At 57.9% G+C, this 20485-nt stretch overlaps 1 protein-coding gene across 1 annotated transcript in view; it reads right to left on the bottom strand.

The window, feature by feature from the left end:
* Nucleotides 1-20197, bottom strand: part of ABCA3 (ATP binding cassette subfamily A member 3) — a 32138-nt gene extending 11941 nt beyond the window's left edge. Inside the window, exons 1-16 of the mRNA XM_054212254.1 lie at nt 20127-20197; nt 15196-15297; nt 11135-11399; nt 10390-10517; nt 10131-10296; nt 8442-8701; nt 7564-7680; nt 6942-7062; nt 6209-6382; nt 5399-5580; nt 4022-4168; nt 3553-3682; nt 2594-2748; nt 1572-1727; nt 1023-1233; nt 586-736 (exon numbers count right to left, since the gene is read on the bottom strand). Coding sequence (XP_054068229.1) covers nt 586-736; nt 1023-1233; nt 1572-1727; nt 2594-2748; nt 3553-3682; nt 4022-4168; nt 5399-5580; nt 6209-6382; nt 6942-7062; nt 7564-7680; nt 8442-8701; nt 10131-10296; nt 10390-10517; nt 11135-11399; nt 15196-15249 — 2417 coding nt within the window. The 5' untranslated portion in view covers nt 15250-15297; nt 20127-20197. The remainder of the gene's footprint in view (nt 1-585; nt 737-1022; nt 1234-1571; nt 1728-2593; nt 2749-3552; nt 3683-4021; nt 4169-5398; nt 5581-6208; nt 6383-6941; nt 7063-7563; nt 7681-8441; nt 8702-10130; nt 10297-10389; nt 10518-11134; nt 11400-15195; nt 15298-20126) is intronic.
* Between the last annotated feature and the right edge of the window lie 288 nt (nt 20198-20485).

Raw genomic sequence — 20485 nt, 5'->3', positions numbered from 1 at the left:
AAGTTTGTGCCCGTTACCCCTTGTCCTGTCACTGGGCACCACTGAAAAGAGCCTGGCCCCATCCTCCTGACACCCACCCTTTCGGTATTTATAAGTGTCCCCCCTCAGTCCTGCAGCTGGTTTGAGTCCTGCAGCCAGCTCCAGGGCTGCCCACAGCACCCTTCTCTTCCCTAGAGAGCAGCCCTTGGGCTCCATCTTCTGCTCTTTCCTGCCACAGGCCAGCTCTCTTGCCTCAGCTATGCATACGTTTCATTTCAACGCCAAACCAACCTGCCCCGTTTGTGCCACTCTCCACACCGCAGCCGTCACCAGCTCAGCAACCAGAGCTGTCCCATGCAGCTGCTGCATGGGCAGTGACATGGTGGGCATGGGGACACGACAGCAATGTGCCAGCAGACAAAGGGGAGGATGGTGGTGAAAGGAGGAACTGAACCCAATTTTCCAAGACCGGCAATGCAGCTAAGGGCTTGTGCGTCCTGCACCTTCCCAGAAGATGCAGAGACCCCTTCCAGCAAACCGGTGACAACAGTGTCTGCAGAAGGGGGGACCCACCCAGGGAGGGAAAGCAGGAGAGGATGCCGTTACCTGTGCGTGCTCTCCTTGGGCAGGATGAAGGACAGCTCTGCCCCAGCATTGCTCTCCATGGTGGCGTTGGGCACGTACTGACAGATGAGGCGGGAGATCTCCCCCAGGTTACAGTAGGGCTCCTTCACCATCACCATGTGATATCCTGCCCCTGGGATAGGAGGGGAGAGGAGGGTAAATCGCAGCCCAGCCTGACCCTGGGGTGCCGGACCACAGAGGGATGGTAAGGCACCGCAGAGCATTGATGGCTTTGCCTGGGCTGTGGACAGGATGCAGGAGCAAGTGTGGGGATGGCCCTCAGAAGAGGCAGAAGAGTAGGACAGGGAGCAAGAAGCCACCAGACAAGGAGCAGTGCTCCCTCCCTGCCCTATATCCCCCTCCTGCTCCTCCCTGGTGAGAAGACGACATTGAGCACAGCCTGCCTGCACCTGCCTTACCATATTTACGCTTGAGGAAGAGCGAGGAGCCGCAGCACTGCAGCTCGCCTTTGGCCATGATAGCTATGCGGTCACCCAGCAGGTCAGCCTCATCCATGAAGTGTGTGGTCAGCAGGATGGTGCGGTTGCTCCTCTGCTGCTGCAGGAGGTCCCATGTGGCCCTGCGTGAGGCTGGGTCCATTCCTGACGTCGGCTCATCCAGCATCACCACCTGCATGCAGGAGATGGGTATGGGTCAAAAAGGGGCTGGGAAAGGCACAGCAGCACAGGAGTGGGCAACCCATGGGCCCAGAAAGATCCTTCACCTGCCAACATGCGTGCGATGATCTTGCCTGGGGGAGCAGCTACCAGGCAGCAGAGCTGCACTGCAGCCTCAGGGCACTGTCCTCAGAGTTGTCCCCCTTTGTGGGAGTGCTCCTGTCCCCTCCTCAGTGTCTCTGCATCTCCCACTGGCTCACCACAAGTGAGGGACAGCCTCAGAGCCACCAGAAGGACCTACGTTGGCCCCAAGGAGAAAGGTTCAAGGTGAGCCCCACCGCAGACACTTGCCTTGGAGTCCCCAATGAGGGCAATGCCAATGGAGAGCTTGCGCTTCATGCCACCGGAGAGCGCCTTGGTCAGAGAGTGGCGCTTGTCCTCCAGGTTGAGGATCCTCAGGATGTGGTTGATCTCCTCAGGGCACTTGGAGGATGAGTACCCCTTCAGCTGCCAGACAGGGTGAAGGGAGGGTTAAGCTTGGCTGCAGGTGTAGGTTTCTCTGGCAATGACCCTTCCCACCTCATCAGCCACTGGCCACTAAACCCCACCACGCTGCCTCCTCCACACCCAGGCAGGAAAATGGGGAGGCACAAAGATGGACTCCTGTCTGACCCTGAAGGAGCTGGCACAGCCAACGTGGGGGTCTCCACAGAGCCACGCTGCCTGCCACCCTCCACTCCTCCACCAGCCAAGCAAGGAGCTCCTGCCTGCGGATAAGGTGGAAAGAGGAGGCAAGGGCTGTTCTGCTTATCATAGAACGGTTTGGGTTGGAAGGGACCTTCAAAAGCCATCTAGTCCAACCCCCTGCCATGAGCAGGGACATCTTCAACCAGATCAGGTTGCTCAGAGCCACGTCCAACCTGACCTGGAATGTTTCCAGGGATGGGGCATCTGCCACCTCTCTGGGCAACCTGGGCCAGTGTCTCACCACCCCCAGTATAAACAATTTCTTCCTTATATCTAGTCTGAATCTCCCACCTTTTAGTTTAAAGCCGTTACCACTTGTTCTATCACTACGGGTCCTACTAAAGAGTAGAGCCATCTTTCTTATAAGCCCCGTTTAAGTATTGAAAGGCCACAATAAGGTCTCCCCCGGAGTCTTCTTGTCTCCAGGCTGAACAACCCTAACTCTCTCTGCCTCTCATAGTAGAGGGGTTCCACCTTCTGATCATTTTTGTGGCCTCCTCTGGACCCGCTCGGTGGATTTCACCACGCTTTGCCAGCCTCAGGAAGCCACATGATGCTGCAGGGTGCCTCCCCCCGGGCTGGCTGCTGGGGGCCCAGCAGCGCTCCCCCCAAAGCGCAGTGCTCACCCCTGCATAGAAGTGGAGGTGCTCCTCCACCGTCATGTTGTCGAAGAGGACATCATGCTGGGGACACAGGCCCAGGCTGCGGCGGATCAGGACCATGTCCTGGGAGATCTCGTAGCCGTTGATGTAGGCCTGCCCGCTCGTCGGGGAGTGCAGACCTGGGAGGAGTGAGACGTGGCGACCTCAGCTCAGGGCTGAGGACAACCCCGGGGCAGCAAAGAGCCAGCAGAAAGGTCCTGCCCAGCATCCCCCCCACCCCAGCTTTCTGCCAGAAGTCGGAGCAAGCTGGTCTCTTGACGAAGCTGGGGCATGGCAGCTTTCTCCTCCCGCCCGCGGAGTGGGCTGCACGGCATCCACAGGCGGGATGCCGGATGGCGGAGCTGGCAGTGCCCCAGAGCAGGCAGGCAAGGAGCGGAGTGGGCAGGCAAGCCTGGCAGAGGGCCGGGCCAGGGCAGACCTCCAGGGAAGGTCCTGAAAGCCCTGGGCTGGCAGGAGCAGCACAGAGCGACAGGGATCAGGGAAGAAAGGACCATTGAAAGTCACCGTGTTCACGACGCCAAAATAGACTGCCTGGAGCTCGGCAGCTCGGGAATGAAGACAACCAGTTCTTGGCCCAGGCCCTCCCTGCTTTATCATGACAAAGCCTGCAGAGACCCATCCTACAGCGGGTCCTGTCTCTTCTCAGGGCTCTCCAACACTAACACTGGCTGTCGTCTTCCCCACCAGCTGATCCCACTCTCATGGAGGGCTGAGCAGGGACCTCCACCTTGCCTCCACCTCCCCAGGCAGCAACGTGCCCCTCAGTAGCCCAGCACCCCTGACCAACAGCTCAGAGAACCGAAGGTGCCTTGGGGAAGGTCAAAAACCCCTCCCCAACCTCAGAGATGGAGTTCAACTCCCCTTTGCAAGTCAAACCAGCAGCCCTGCCCCATGCCAGCCCCACAGCAGGACACGGCTCCTACCTGTGAGCATGGACAGGGTGGTGGTCTTCCCAGCACCATTGTGTCCCAACAGGACGGTGATCTGCCCTTCATACATGTTCACTGTTAAGTCCTTGACTGCCTCTTTCATCTTGTTTCCCACTTTGAAGACCTGCGGAGATCACATGAGTGAGTAGGTGCTGCACTTGAGGCTAGTGCTCTCAGGTCTGCCTTCTCTGCTCAAAGCCCATGATGCTCACGTGGTGTTGGCATGAGACAACAGGTCTAACTCAGCTTAAATACAGATGTCACTGCACCTGCAAGTACCTAACGCTTCAATCCACAATAAAACGCAGCTGGCTCTGGGGAAGAGCTTTACCTGCCTTATGGCAGCCAAGCAACACAGCCCTGGGTGAGGAGGGCAGAGAAATGATAAGGAAGTTGCCCGCAGGCGGCATTTTCTACAAAACCAACATTATGATGTGTTTGTGCTGCGCCGGGCAGTCGGTACCTTGGAAAGGTGCTTTATTTTGATTCCTGACACGAGGTCGGCGGGTTCCTCCTCAATGTACTGGCTCTTCAGGGCTTTCTCGGGGTCCTCCTCCTCCTCCTTCTCTTTTCCCACAACAGTCCTGGGGCGCCCACACCAGTACGAGGGCTGATGGAAGGTGGCAGAGAGAAACTCAGGCACAGACAGAGACAATCCCTTCTCCCCAGCCTCGTCCACCCTCCTCCTCCCACGCAGATGCCTCACGGGGATCTCCAAGACCACTCTTCCCGGCCTGGGAACTGCCAACCAGCACATCTTCAGCTGGAGGGTCAGAGGATGAAACTGCTTCTCCTGCCCTGCTGCCTTCCCCCTGCTTCTCCCCGACAGCAGGATTGCCCAGGATTACACTGGCAGCTTTTCCCTGTCTTTGTTCCCATGGGAAAGGTCAGTACTTCCATGAGAAGCAAAACTGCTCAGGCAGAAGCACCCTGCCCAGAAGAGCCCATGGATGATCACCCCCTCTAGAACCTTGACATACACCAAATACAAAAAGCCTGGGGTCCGGCTGTTGCAATTACAGCCTTTTTGTGTTTTTGGACCTGGCTCTCTAGGAATGAAAGTAAGTGTTGAGGACCTTAAATCCCTGTGGAAATCGCAATTCAACAACTCCTGGACCCAAAACCAGCATCCCACTGTGGCTTTTGGCAGACAGCTGGATCTCCTGGGTCAAGCTGCAAGGGGGATTGGGATGCTGGGGTGAAACCTTGCTGGGATAAGGAATTTAGAGGGGAGGAGGAAAAACCTCCCCGTCAAATAATAAGGGATACAGCCACAGGATCCAAACTGATTGCGTCGCTGTGGCTTGAAGAAAGCCCAGCAGCCAGCTGAGTTGCAGTAACTGCTGCAGCCACAGCCGCTGAGGACGATGCCAAGCATTTGACTTGGCAGAGCGAGGGCAGCTCAGCTGACGGGGTGACAGTCGTCACCCGTTCCCTGGCACCGGCATGTGGGAGCTGGCAGCGGGACGCAGGCCATCCTGGTCTGCGGGCCATCCCGGTCCGCCTCGATCACAGCGCTCGGGGAGTTTCAAATGACTGGATCTGGTTGCTCGCACCTGGGGCTCCTCTCCAACGCCTTCACTTGGGCACGGAGACATTTAACAATACCCTGCACGCCAAGAAGTGTCGGGACAACAATTTAAAGCAAAGACCGCCTTCGTATTTAGTAAAAAAAATACAGCTGCATCAGCCTTTACTGAGGACATGCTGCAGACCCCTTGACTTCACAGGGCAGATGGTGCTGCCCTTGTACGTTAGTCTAGATCACAGCACAGCACAGAAGCACGGACCATCCCTGAGCGATGGAGTTCGCTGGAAGGGGTTCGTAAGCAGTGCTCACCGTCAAGAAGAAGTACCAGGGCTGCGGCACGCCGTACTCCCCTGGAAAGACGGCCTCCACGTACCAGGCTACCACGCCATAGAGCGCTGAGTCCAGCAGCAGCATCCCCAGCACTTGGGCTAAGGTAAAGTTGTCATCCACGCTGACGGGCTTCATGAGGTCCCTCCACTGAATGCCGGTCCCTGCAACGCACAGTGCCTACCTCTGCATCCCCAGAAGGACAAAGTGCTCTCCAAGACTGTCAGACAGCATCCCCTGTCCTAATTCACTGCTCGGTAACGAGGAGCACGTGCTCTACAATCCCTTCTAGAGATGGAGGGAAAAGACGCAGCAGAGTGCACTGAGAGCTGGAGGCTCCCCACCCCGTCACGCTTCTCCCATCCCGTTCTCTGCAGCTGCCCAGGGAAGAAGCAATCTCTTCTCCAGCTATTGCCCCTTGGTCACTGCAGCCTTTTTAAGTGCCATCACTTTGAAAAAGCATGGCCTCTGCTGCAACCAACAGCAAATTCTTCTTTGCATAGAAATGAAAGGTATATTGGGAAGGAGGAAATGTAATGGATTCCCATCCCTTAGAACAGGATTTGCTTTGTAATTAAAGCGATGATGGTATTTCGCACAGCCCAGGCTGCCAGGGGCACAGGTTCAGAGGAGCAGAGCCCTCGTGCTGATAAGACCTGCAGGAGCAACCAGCAATTGGCCCTCCTGCTCTCGTTAGGAGCAGAAAAGCGCTTCTCCCTGACTTCTTTCCACTCTTCACCCCGCGCACAAGCCAGTCCCAACCCCCCACAAAGAAAGGAGGCGCTTGCTCACCTTTTCCTTCGAACATGCCTATAAGCTGTGCTCCCATGGCCATGGCCACGTTGGAGATGAGGCAGGAAGCCAGCTTCTGGCTGTGGGACATCAGGTCGTAGCGGGGTGAGATGAAGAAGTAAGGGATGTAGGAGAAAAAGTAGAGGAAGCCGCCAGCGGCAGCCGCGACATTTGCTGCCAGCACAGAGAAAAACAGGAGAGAAAATGACAATAATATGATGATGCCACTGAACATTTTTCACCAGCTTTCCATCCGGGAAGATCCAAGCCTTTTGCACCAAGTGTGGTTACGGGGGGACAGGACGAGGATGTGCCCATGTCCCATGGCAAGGCAGGAGCAGCGCCAGACCCTGACCCAGCGGTGGGCAGCTGCAGAAGCACCCTGTCCGTCCCAGACCAGAGCACCCTGGGGCCAAGATGGCCAGATGATGTTCTAGCACATGAGCTTGTCTGGTTTGGGATGGGACAGTACGCACATCCCTTCCCACGCAGCGTGGGGAAAATCCAGCCAAAAAAAGTAAAGCAAGCCCCCCAACTCCTGCATGTCGAAGCAAGTTCTCCAACAGAGTCCTGTGGAACCCCATGTAACTCTGGAGCTGGCCCTGCTTTGAGCAGGATGGACTGATGACCTCCAGAGCTGCCTCCCAGCCAAAATTAACCAAAGATTTTACAGATTTGCCCCTCCCAGCCCTGTAGGTCAGCAACGCAAGGATGCAGCTGGGGAGGGACTCACCTCTTGAGAAGAAGGTGCTCACCATGAAGTTGAAGGAGATAGAGGAGATGGCGAAGATGGCGAGGAAGGTGAACACCAGCGTGGGGTCGCTGTTGGTGAGCACCGCTCCCTGCTCGCTCACCTACCAAGAAAATCTGGTTACGCCCAGGACTGCTGAAGCTGGCCATGGCTGCAGGCATGTGTGGGCAGCTGAGCCCTGATGTTCTTCATGGGTTAAAGACAAACTGAGAGATGCGTGAGAAGGCCCAGACCCCCCTAGACCACTCCAGGAGGAAATACAGGTGGTTCTTGTGTGACATGGGGTTTAAGAGGCAGGGGACACCTTGCTCAGCATCCAGGCAGCCACCTCCTGCTTCTCATGGTGTGGATACAAGCAGAGAGGTGAGCTCGTGTCCCTCCCACCCCCCAGCTCCCTCCTGGGGACGTCACCCCTGCCACGAAAGGCAGCTGTGTGGGGCAGTGCTGCCCACCCAGCTCTGGAAAAGGCCAACTCTAGCCTCTGTTACACAGGTGGAGGAGTCCTGAGACACCAGGACACTCCAACCCACTGCAGAGGAGCCTTGTCATCCCTGTGCACAGAGCTTCTGGCCTGCAGAAGGGTGGCCTGGGGAAAGACACTCACCTGGACGCAGAAGAGCACAGTGACGAAAAACACGGACACCAGGAGGAAGAGGAAGAACATGAGGAACCAGGCACTCCAGTGCAACCAGTTGCTGAGGCCCATCATGTGCATGTATTCCTGTGGGGAGGTCATGCTGTCACCCAGGGCTGCACACTTCCCAGGGCGAGGTGGAGGCCCTGGTCAGGGGGGTGGTGGTGGCTTTGTCCTGCAGCACTAGCCAGGGAGGTGGCAGCCCCAGGCACCACTAAAGTGGTCCTGCGCAGCCTTCAGCATTGCATGGCATCCCCCAGTTCCCTGCACAGGGGCTGCCACCGCTGCAGGAGAACACCTCCCCAAAAAGCTGAGCTGAACCCAAAACCACAGCAGCTGAGGCCAGCAGGGCCACCAGGGTCAGCTGGCGGTGGGGCAGAGGGCAGGACAACCCAAGGCCCAGGAGAAGCCAAGCCCTGCACACTCAGCCCCGCTGTCGCAACCACCGCATCAGCTGAGCTCCAACCGCCCACACAACACAACACAGACACATGGGTTTCTACATTCAAAAGACAAAGATCTTGCTTCCCGTGCGCTGAGCTCCTGAATCTGTGGAACTCTGGAGTCCACCAAGTGTTGCCCTCTCCCCAAGCCACCTTCCAAGCCCAAAAGAAGTATCATCCCTTCAGTCCAGCAACCCTGGCCGCATGGCAAGGAGAGCTGCGCCGTGTCCCGGTGGCTGGATTAGCGACATTCCTCCCTAGGGCTTGCTAATCCGCTGCCATCCCCACCTCCTGCTCGTTGGCTCTAAACCTGACGGGGATTTTGCTCCTCATTTAAAGGCAGCATCAGTTGGGAAACACTGCAAAGGGAGGGGAGCACCCAGATGTCCCACCGCTCAATGTCACCTTCAGCTTCTTCTCCTTCTCGTGGACGACGGCGCGGACGATGTTGAGTGAGGTGTAGGTGAAGCTGAGCATGAGCAGCAGGGGCAGCTGGTTCTGGATGGCGAGGAGGAAGAGGTCATTGACGTAGGCCGGGTAGGGGAAGCGCTGCACCACCACCGTGATGTTCTCCAGCAGGCTGGTGGAGCTGGCGTTGGCGTGGTACTGCATGATGGCTCTGTCCACCGCATGCTGCACCGCCAGGAAACCTTCTCGGATGTAGCCTGCACGGCAAAAACGATACGGGGGGAATAGAGACAGGTCCGCATTTTGGAAGGAAGCGTTGGCAGAAGGAGGGAAACAGCCTTTGCGTGAGGGACAGCTTGGGAAGAACAGGGGGGGAAAAAAAGACCTCATATGAAAAGCAAAATAAACATCACCAAATAACCACACTCCTGCAGACACAGAGGGGCTTGGGAAGGATTTCTGTCACAGCAATTTAAATCTCTCATGATCATCATTCAAAAGCAGCTGGCAGGAAAACTCAATTTAAACTGCAGTCGCCTTCCTGCGGGCACGGATGTCTTTGTGAGGGTGGGGATTCTCCACCATCCTCAACCATCACCACCATCACTGAGCTGTTATTTTGTCCCTTTTTTTTTTTCCTGTAAACCAAGAGAATGCAGGCTACTATGCAGGTTTTGGTGAGGGAGAATATATCCTGTTATTCACTATTGGGCTTAAATTTTTGTGCATTCGAAAACAGTGAAATATTTTTAATTTTCAACTGGTTTATTTTCACGTGGGATTTCTGCCACCTGTTCCTTGAACGGAAACTCGAATTCTGCTCCCAAAGCCCCAGATGAGCATTTTGAAAGTTAAGTTTTTTAAAATGACCTAGGCAGAAAAGGAAAAGGTAAGAATATGAGATCATCAACAATGTTTTACATTAACTAATTTACTAAGCAAACACTGTAGGCAGGGAGCTGACCCGGGCCCCTGGTCACCCCGTCCTGCGGGACATTGGAACCAGGAGATATCGTCCTGCCGGGCTCGGGTTTATTTACGCTGCCTGAGCAAAACCTGTTCACCCACTTTCCTGGCCTCAATCTTCTCCTTGACACGGCTATTGGAGGATGGAAGGAGAAAACCAAGTGAGGGAACCAGCCCTTCTGCAGCCGCAGAAGAAGCTCCCAAAACGCCAAGTCCCCAGGCAGTGCCAGCTCCAGCAACGTCCCCGCTGCCTCCTGCTTGGTCAGGGGTTTGGCTTGCTTTAAAACCCACAGAATAGCTCTATTTAAAGTATTTAAGCAGCATGATAAACACCGAGCTGTTTGGGCCCTGAAATCAATGTTCCATTAAAAATACAAAAGGGGGAAAAAAAATTTAATTTAACTTCTAAAAATAAAATTCACGTAAGTGAAATTTATTCTTTTCCAACCCTGCTCAGTAGAGCTACTCAAGGCCTGCTGTGCCCAAGGAGCCACAGGATAAAATTTGAATAAATATTATAGATAATAAATATAATAAATATTTAAAATATTTAAATAAAATTAATTCATTTTAAAAATTAATTTTTTTTTTTGTTAAATTAAACTATTTGAAAGCTCAGAGCCTCAGTGAACCTCTGTAATGAGACGAGCTGCTGTCCAGAAAATCACACCGTCTCTTTGGCTGTGCAATAGCCCGTGGCGGAGGAGAGGTGGCCCTCACCCGGTGTCCCCCCATCGGCAAACTTGGCCTCCCGGGGCCCGGGCAGCTGGAAGAGGGGGAAGAGGTAGCTGGTGTGCCAGTCCCGGTCCAGGTTGGGGTTCAGACCCGTCTGCTCGCTCCGCGGTGCGTTCCTCGGGCTGTACTTGAAGCGCAGCTCATAGTCCACCTGGAAGGAGCACACCGAGATGGCGCCATGGTGGGTGGCAGTGGGGAAGGGGACCCCGGTACCCCCCACCTCCCCATCCGTCTCCCCCCTCACCTGCAGGGGCAGCGGGGCCGTGTTGTGCGGGAAGTGGTGGTTGAAGACGACAGCGGCCAGCACGCTGCCTGAGCGGTTGTCTGACTTGATGTACTCCTCGAAGTCCCGCTCCGAGGCAAAGCCCTGGGCTGCGGCAGGGGAGAGACGGGGATCAGGCATGGAGCACGGCAACGCGGCAGCACTCGGCCACCGCCCAAAACACCACCTCAGTCCAGGAGATGAGGGACGGGCTCCAGCCAGAGCCAGGAAACACCACGGGGATTTAGTGATAGTTTTTGTCAGTGTTGGGTCAACGGTTGGACTCGATGATCTGAAAGGTCCCTCCCAATCGAGGCCATTCTACAATTCTATCTAGGAGGCTGCTGCACCCATCCCGGGGCACACAGACGATTCCTCCTCCTCCTCAAGAGCCGGAGCCAGCTCCTCTTTCAGAGAAAATCCTAACGTTCTCTTCAGTTTGGAATATGAAGCGCTACATTTTTCTGGGCAACAAGATCTCCAAAAATACTTTTTCTTGGGGAAGTGACAGCCGCTTTCTTTAACTATTTTTGGGCAGTGTTTTTCTAGATGGAAACTGCACCAAAATGCGACCAAAAATCAGCACGAAATCCTGTCGTTTTAGTGAAACAAAAATAAAACCATTGCCGTGAAGTTCTAAAAAAAATTACGCATCCCAGGAAAAGGGCATCGGGATTCATCAGAGTGAACATCTGCAGCAATTTTTGGGGTGGAAGATGCAGCTCACCTCTGATGTTGATGGGCAAAGCTCTCTCCACCGCCTCGGCAATGCTGCGGACGGCGCTGCTGTTGGAGGGAACATAAGCCAGCTCCCAGGGGTTGCCGGGGTGCCGGCGATAGAAGAAGCCGGGCAGGTCATCCACGGACTCGGGGGGGTAGATGGTGGCATTGGGGTGGCTGATGGAGTGGACACGGTGCCGCAAGGCTATGAGGATGGCAGCGAAGAGCAGCGGCAGGCAGATTTCGATGACTGTCACCAAGATCTGCCGTTTCTGCAGGAAAAATAAAAGATATGGTTTAATGATGGTTTTTGTCAGCATTAGGCTGATGGTTGGACTAGATGATCTGAAAGGTCCCTTCCAACCCAGGCGATTCTATGATTCTATACAAAAAAGACGACGTAAACAGAGAAGGCAGATCAAAGAGAGTAACGGGGCTCAGTGCATGCAAAAGCCACGTAGCAGAAGTGTTCTTGCGTTTCCCAAGGGCACAACCCAGGATTTTCCGGAGCCCAGGAACAATGCCATGCCAGCTCCTGCATCCATGAGGGCTTTCCAGCCAAGGTGTCCCCTTCCCTGAACGCTGCTCTGTCTCCAACCACCCTCCCGTGGAGCTTCCCCACCACGCTGCTGGGTTTGAAGGAGCCGAGCTGAGCGTTTGTCCTTTCCCCCAGCATTGGGGAGACAATGTATGGCCAGTGCTTGCCCAGGCCGCTCCTGCCAGCACCCACAGCCACACAGCTCCTGGGACAGTGAAGGAAACGTCTCTCGCCCAAGCAGAGCAGCCTTGCCCAACGCTTCATGGGGCTGGGAGCTAAAAATACTGTAACAACATGAAAGGCTGGGATGAGCGAGCACGGGGAGGTAAAGCACAGCAAAGCTCTTGCAGCCAGCAAAGTTTTTTCTCCTGGATCTCAGTGTCTGCAGGCAGGGGGACGCAGGTGCTGGGATGGGACCAGGCAAGTCCCTGGCTACAGGCATCGGTGGCCTCGTACAGCACGGAGAACATAGCCACGAGCTCAGCCTCCAACCCAAGGCCTGTCTTGGTGGCTCAATTATTTTTAATTGAGGTTCAAGCAACCAAACAACGAACTTGAGTCCAGCAAACGCACTTGGGCAGCCAAGCCGGAGCACGACCCTCCAGTGGTTTTCCCCAGGGCTGCCAAATCCCTCTCTCCTGACAGATCCCCACTAGCTACTAACACCCGCCACCAACCCCAATTAATTAGCATCCAACTCCAGTTAATTGGCATTTAAACTCTGCTCGTCCCAAGGGAACTGGGGTCACCTCTGACCAGAGGGGCAGGGGGAGCGGTGGTCCCGATCAGCGCCCACGTCCCTGCAGCGCAACACTCCCACACTGGTTTATGGCAGGAGCCGGAATGTGCTGCTGACTGACGGGTTTATGCTCATAAAAATCCCTGCAAGGGTGGTGCTTGCTTCCAAGGAGGGGAGCAGCGAGTGCTGGGCTGCTCCCGCTGCAGCCGCATCACCCTGATGGAGAGGGAGGCAGCAGCCACAGCTCGGCCGGGCACCCCAGGGCCCACGGCGGGCAGGAGGGCACGGCTTAGTGGCAGCACCCAGGCAGGTCGAGGCAGGAGAGGTGAAATCTGGACCCAGCTGCCTTATTTCCTCCTGCAAACCCAAACACCTTCGCCCAAGCCCAGCCCAGCTGCAAGCCAAACCTCCATCACTGCAGGGACAGCTAACGAGATGTCCCCAGCGGCAGGGTGCAGCTCTGGGCACAGGGATGCACCGCTGCTCACTCAGAGCAGATGCCCGGAGCAGAAGCAGCCACATTAACCTCTTCCTCGGGCTCTGCCTATGATGGGGGTGTTTTGCCACCCTTCCCCCTGCCAGGCTGGAAGGAAGAACAACTCAACGCCCACGGGGAGCACCAAGAGGTTTATTCTCACAACTCTGCTGTCTCAGCAATCTGTTTTCACCCGACAATGCAGCCCATCCACGACAGCCCTGCGCACTTGGGGATGTTAAACCGTCCCCGCCCGGCCCCATGGCCGCCAGCACAGCGATGCCGCAGCCTGGATCACTGTGATGGGCTGCGGTGCTGTAACAAACAGGCCTGCAGAGGCCGGGCAGCCGTACGGGGTGAGGACACCGCAGGCAGGGCACGGCTCAGCCCACGGCAGGGCTCCTCTCCTGCCTGTACCCACCACGCGCCACAGGCAGGTCCCAGCCGCCCCAAAACCTCCTTTGGCTCCGCAAACACCAAGCATTGAGCTGTGCTGACCACGCAGTTATACCTCCCGTCCCTCTGCAAAGCGGAAAATGGCTTTATTTCTTAAACAGGGGGGAAAAAAATAGCAGTAAGTGAGGCACACTAAGGTGGGCAGAGTCCACAGCGGGGCAGGAGCCCCGAGCACAGCCCAGCCCTCCTGGGAAGGGGGACACCTGACCTGGGGTGAATTGGTTCTCAGACCGTTTGTATGGACAGGGGGGTTTTGGGGCACAGGCGGATATGGCCATGCAGCAGCCCCCCCTCCCATCACCCCAGCTCTCAGCACCTGCTGCCAAAGCTGCAAACCCCTCTCCGGGCTCCCCCTGGGAGGAGCTGCCCGCTCTGACCACCGCAGGGACGAGCCCCGGCTGCAGCCAGTGCCGGCAGGGAAAAAAGGAGCCCTCGCAAAGGCCGTGCTCATAAAAGCGAACGCTGCAGATGTCTGATAGTTTTATAATGCAGCTCTGGCAGACCAGCTGCCTCCTGCTGATTTACTATCGTATTAACCCCCTCTCAGTCTCCTGGGCTGTCTCCAGAATGGTTGCCTGGCTCCCTGAGCTCACAGGCTAATACACATTCACCAGGAGTGCGGCAGGAGTCATTTAAGCTGCTGTATTCCAGAGGTGATGGGGACACTCAGCCATAATCACCACCTCCGCCTGGCCAGGGCTGCCCCAGCTTTGGGCAAGCCACGTGTCCCAGCATCCATCTTCACACCAGGGTCACGGCAGCTTGGGAGCTCTGCGCCTTCATCGGGAGCATGGGTTTTGGCGGAGACTTAGAGGAGGGAAGGAAACACTCCAGGTTGTAATCTGAGTCAGCCTGTGGCCTCAGAAAACCACGGTGAGAGGTCTCCTTGCCCCAGAGGACACCCAGAAGGAGATGCTTTTCCCCTGCAGAGGGGATGGGGGACTGTCCTGCAGGTGGTTGGGGCGTACAGGGGGGCTCACAGTGCTGGCCATCACGCACACCCACGGAGCACCCTCCTGGCTGCAAATCAGTCCAGCTGTCAGCTGTCCGTCCCGGCTCCCCACCGGTCACGGCTCCCCACTGCTTGCAGGCAGCCCAGCCAGCCCTTCCCTTTTCCTTTTGTTTATTTTTAAAGCGACGTCGTGCTGATCTGCAGAAGGGTAACCACAAGTGTAAAGCCAGGCTGCGGCGATCTCTGCTCCCTCCTCTTCCGCAATTCCTCTGGCAGGGCCGGCCCCAGGTCCCAGCAGAGCCGCAGCATCCGCACGCTGCTGAGAAGCAGCCGGCGAGACGGTGCCCTCAGCGGGGCCAGGAGGCCCCAAAATCCCCCGCCATTAGCCAGCTGCCACGCAGAGAGTCGGACTGGGAGCGGATGCCAGGACAATGGCGGTTTAATTCTTTTTAGACCCCCAAAAGCTGCTTCTGAGGGCTGTAGAAAGTAATGGAGGAAAAAAAAAAAATATCTGGGCCCTGGTGGGTTTAGAGATGGTGTGCAGCCATTGGCACCTCCAGAGGAGGCTGGTAAAGGGTTTGCACAGGACAGGCCAAGAAACCCACCATCGCGCAGGAGGGTGGGTGCGTGGGTTTATCCTGCCCCGGCAAGAAGGGGGAGCCGAACTCACAGCTGGATTGCTGGAGGGGAACGGCACAGCGCGCACTTGAGGGGACAGAGGCAACTGAGCACACAGCCTTGCCCGTGTCTCCCCAGCACAAAAGCAGGACGACACCACACACACAAATAAACCAGTTTTCCTCCAGGAGATGCCCTGAGCCCACAAAGGTTTGCTGGAGGATCAAGACCCTGGGCAAGCTCCGATGTGCCTGCATTTAGCAGCCCCCGCGAGCGCGGTGCCAGCCTACCTGCAGGATGTAGTTCTTCCAGAGCAGCAGCCCAAACTGCCTGAGAACAACCATCCTCCCATCAGAAGGGGACCACCGCTGCCACCGCCGCTCCGCAGGACCCTGGAAGAGAGGAGAGAGCTGTGAACACCGGGCACTCACAGACCTGGGTGGCAGGAGGGTGGCAACCCCATCCCACCCTTCAGCCACCCCAGGGCAGCTCCCTGTTTCCAGCCTGACGTCACAACAGCCGGCTCGGCCCCAAATGGGGTAAAATAACTGTCCTGCTCCCTCTCCGAGGGTCATCATTGACCCGTAAGAGCCAGAGCTCGTGGTTTCTGGAGTGACCTGTTCACCGGCACAATCCGAGCTGGAAGAGAGGGAAGACACCCAGCCTGCGAGCATCAGGGGTCCTGCACCAGCAGCAGGCAGGGACAGGTCTCCTTCAGCAGTGGGAGCACTGGGCAACAGAACTGCCAACACCGGCCCAAAGAGGGCCGCCAAACTCCTTGCAGCCCATTGTTTTGGGACTGGTGAAGATTTCAAGCTGTGCCTCCGCCCCCTGCAACACGAAGGGTTGGTTTTGCCACGCTAATGGTGCTTTCCCAGCAGAAATTCTCCTTGGAGAGGCGAGGATGAGAAAAGGGCAGGGAAGCAGAAGGGAAGGTCAGCACTTAAGGACGACACACTCGAGGACGATACACTCGCGTCCTCCCCCTCTTTTAGGGAGCATCTGCCATCCCTCCGAGTTGTTTTTGTCCCTGTTTGCAGCGGCATTTCCTGACGAAGCATTGCTGTCCCACCAGGGACGCGCTCGCAGCGAGTCACCGAGACGGGGCGGCCCTGGCACAGGAAGAGCCACCTGCCCACGCCGCTGGAGGCAGGGCAGCCCCCAGCCCAGGAGTATCCCCCCCAGCCTCCGGGCACGGCAAACCCCCTCTTCCCGCAGCGCCGGGGCCAACCTGGGTCACAGCATCCGGGTTCATCTCCTGGAAACAGTGCTCCAGACCCTGGCAGCACCGAAAGCCGCTGTGCAGGCAAGAATGGACACATTACCCACGAGCAACACCCCGGGAGATGCTCAAGAGCGTGTTTTCCAGCCCCAATGAGGACAGCGTCATCTCCTCGGAGCCACCCAGCACCCACCAGGTTTGGCAGGGAGCTCCAGGGTGCCGCAGCGAGGGGAGGGGGGAAGCCGGCGACCCAACCTGCCCAACCCTCACTCCCGGGCCGGCGGCTGGTGAAAGCACATCGCAAGAGAGCTGCAACAGCTGGGAGCAACCGGGCTGCAGCAAGAGCATGGTAAAACCCACATAGGTTTGCGGACAAAACACCAAGCATCCAGCCACCCAGCCTGCCCTCCGCAACCACCTCCCTGAGCCACCCGCGAGCACCCTCCTGGCCTGACACACACCTCCCCATCCCCAACCCCAAACCCAGCCACGTTCTCAGAGCAAAAAAAACCCCACCTTTTCGCCACTCCATGCACAGAAGTCAGATTCTCACAACAGCAAGAGACGTGTGCTCAAGAATCCCTCTCTGAGCCGAAAAATAGCAGGAGAGGTCCACTCCTGCAGCCCTGAAAAACCCCTCAGACACCCCCCAGGCAGCAAGCAGGGAAGGGACAGCAAAGGGGACTTTGCAAAGGCAGCCGCTGCCGGATTCCGGCTCAAATACCTTCAAGCTCATCACAAAGCGCCACGTCTCCAGCCAACTTCCTGTCCACACGTGCCCCGGCAGAAATGCCACCCGTCTGCCATAGGACCCCTACAGTAGGTCCCCCAGCCCCACGCATGCACGTACCGCACAGCGACGGGCCTCCAAACAAGCCCCCCAAGAGCAGAAACCTCCCTCCTGTGCTGGCTTGTAGGGAATCCAGAGCAATTCAAGGGAATCAAACTTTTGGGGCGGTTTTAGAGGAGACAAACACGTTGGGTTGGGCTGAAGAAGGCTGCTGCCCTCGTGGAGATGCCACCTCCTGCTCCAACGTCTCTCCTGGCCGCTCGCCCCACCGCACCCTCAAAGGCGAGCTGGCCCCCCCCGACCGCCCACGCAGGTCTGAGGGCTGCCGTTGGGGCCGGTACGCCGCTTCGAAAATGTCAAGCAGCTCTTGGGTAACACAAACACTACACAAAAGCGGAAAACTTCATTATTGCCAATAAATTTTTTTTTCCAAGCTTTTTAGGGTCCCGAGAAAACCCGTACTGGACCTTTCACTGACTGGAGGAGGAGAGAAGGAAGAAGCTCAGTCACAACAGGGCTGCTCTTACCAGATTTAAAAGCAAAAATGCTTTCCCAGGCTCAGGGCAACCACAGTAATTATTTTGTCTGAACCCAAAAGTGAAAACATCTTTTGGAAGGTGCTGCCTGGCCCAGCCCCGAGGTGTCCATGACTACAGGCGGCTTAGGCAGGGACCCTGTCCTGGTCTGGGACCATCTTTAGCAGGAAGGGAGGGCTGAGCACAGCTGGCCCAAGCCGACCTAGGAGGCACGGCGCGTACCTTGCATGGGGACACCCTGTGACACACTCACCTACTGGTGCGGTGGCAGGTCAGGTTGTCCCCTCGGGAGATGCTCTCCTGCCCGGCCTCGGCACCACGCGCTACGAGAGAAAACTGACCTTCCCAGCAAGAGGCACAGACAAAGATGTGGGGGAAGTGAGGAGACGACCACCACCGGCTTCTGGGAGAACAACCTAGTTCCTCTCCCCCTCGCTGGAAATACCCTGCTCTCCGCACCTGACCACGGCGGGAGGAAGAGTCTCCTAAATACATGAGCGTGGATTCGCCTGGGCCATCCCCGGGGAGGTCAGCGAGGAAGGAGACCTTCCCACAACCCACCGCCCAGACGGATGGAAGCCAGACAGGTCCTCACCACCTGGCCGGCACCACGCTGCTAAGCGTGGCATGGAGCCGTGCCAGGTAACGTGGTGGCCACACCAGCCACCGATGTGGACCAGAGCTCTCCTGCCGGTGGATTTAGGTGAAGACAGGCTGAAGATTGGCAGGGATGAAGGCCACAGCATCCTACCTCCTGACCCGTTCCCACACTGCCTCGTGTCCAGGAGCCGGCCATCCCCGGACACCGTCTCAGCAGAAGGGGCTGGGTGAGGCAAGCAAAGGAGCTGGCAGTTATTTTAGAGCACTCACTGCATTTCTGCTCTTCTGATGTCCCGTTCCCATAGAAACGAGGCCTGGAAATGGCAGACGTTGCCTTTTTTTTTTTTTTAATAAAATCAGCGTTTCTCCCCACCGACTTGCAGAGGCACCGCGTTATCCCTAAAAGATGAGCTGCAAACCCTGCCAAGCACCTCCATCTCCATGGCGTGCCAGGGACCGTGCGGTGCCCGGGGTGGTGGCACCATATACCTGGTGAGGGCTGTGGGTACCCGGGTGCTTCACACGCTGCTGCCGGAGCAGGAAACGCCTCCCCGCTCCTCGCAGTGCCCGTGCTGCAAATTAAAAGCACGAGAAGCCGTGGCAGGGGGAAGGATTTTTTTTTTTTCAGCCAGCGTTTTCAGGAAAGGCGAGCAATTTCCGACGCCCGCGCATCCGGGAAGTCCCATCTCCTGCAGCTGGGGCCAGCAAAAAACAACTGGGGCCGGCAGCCACCAGACCAGCCGGGGTGACTGGAGGTGTGCAGCCCTTGCCACTGCTTCTTCTTCTTCCCCCTCCCGCTGTTCACGGAAATGCCAAGAGTCACAACATGGCCAGACCATAAAACCCTCGCCTACCGCAGTGGGAGAGGTTGTGCAAACAGAGCAATAAAACTTTCCAGGAGGCTGCAAGCCTGGCGGGGTGCTCCGAGCACACAGGGGACAGCGCTCCACCGATCTGTTTTTTTTTCCCCAGACAGGAACTTCAGCCCTCAAAACATGGAAGTAAACACGAATAGCGCCAGGGCTGGGTCCCATTTGCAGAACCAGGGGGTCGGTTTGGTGCCTGGCCACTGGCCCAGAGCGAAGCAAGGAGGGGGGCTGGTGGCCCGGGGAGCCTGGCAGGCTGCTGGGTGACTGAATCGTGTCCCCAACAAGCCCCCAGGCTCGAGCAGCCGCAAGAGGAGGGAAGAAGCTGCTGCATTAGAGCTGGTCGTACCCTTTGCTTGAAAAAATACCATCACTGGCTTGTCCAGAGAGTTTGCAATTGCCCGTAAAGAGCCAAACCCTCGGCAAAATCAGTGTCCACGTGGATTTGTCAGAGGAACACGGCCTGGAGCCCGATGCGGGGGTTCACCCCCTGCCTCAGCCAGGGACGGGCAGGACACGCAGCGAGCCCAGGGCACACAGCGCCCGGGTGGGCTCCCTTCCCTCGGGGGCTACCTGCGCTCGGGCCCTGCTTGCCGCGGGCAAGCAGATGCAGGAATGGTGGTTTCCCACGCCTGGAGCCAGAGACCCGGGCTGCGGCTCGCTCATCCTCTGCCGAACCCCCCCCGTGCCGGCGGCGCCGCTCGGCAGCCCCGGGGTGCAGCCGGCTGGGCCGCTGGAGCCCCCCCGCGCCAGTGCGCCTGCCGCGGGGTGACGGGATCCCCCGGCCGGCGGGGACGGCAGGTCACCAGCACAGCCACGGCCCTTCCCTTCCCCCGGCTGCCGGGGCGGCGCGGGCCCGGCCGCGCATCCCCGGCCGCGCCTGCGGGACAGCGGGGCACACCGCCGCCTCCCCCGGCCCCGCCGCTCCCGGGGAGGCGGGGGGACGCGATCCGCCCCGGCCGCGCCCGGGGCCGCCCGCGCCGGGCCGAGCTGGCCCCGGCACCCCGCGGGGGGCATCCAGCGAGCCCGCGCCGGAGCGTGGAGGCGCCCGCGGCGCTGCCCCGGCGGGCGGAGCCGGGCGAAGGGCCCCGGCGGCTGCCGCAGCCCCCGGGCGGGGCCGGCCCCGCCGAAAGGCCGCTGCCCCCGCGCCGGCGACCCCCGGCCCGCCGGCACCTCCTCACCCCCCCACCCCCCACCGGGCACTCACCGGGCCGGGCGGCTCCGGCTGCGGCTGCAGCTCCGTCCCGCGGCCCCGCCCGCCCCGACAGCGGGACCCGCCCCGCCCCGCGCACGCGCCGCACCGGCGGGAGGGGCCAGGGTGCGCGGGGGGGCGGGGGGTGCGTCATTGCGGGTGGGAGTGTGGGAGTGTGAGAGTGACTGTGAGAGTGTGTGTTTGTGTGAGTGAATGAGTGAGTGAATGAGTGAGTGTGAGAGTGAGTGAATGTGAGTGAGTGTGAGAGTGAGTGTGAGAGTGTGAGTGTGAGTAAGAGTGAGTGTGAGAGTGTGTTTGTGTGAGAGTGAGTGTGAGTGTGTTTGTGTGAGTGAGAGTGAGGGTGAGAATGAGTG

The sequence above is a fragment of the Rissa tridactyla genome, chromosome 8, assembly GCF_028500815.1.
Source record: "Rissa tridactyla isolate bRisTri1 chromosome 8, bRisTri1.patW.cur.20221130, whole genome shotgun sequence".
Taxonomy (NCBI): Eukaryota; Metazoa; Chordata; class Aves; order Charadriiformes; family Laridae; genus Rissa; species Rissa tridactyla.
This window is presented reverse-complemented; position numbering and strand designations above follow the sequence as displayed.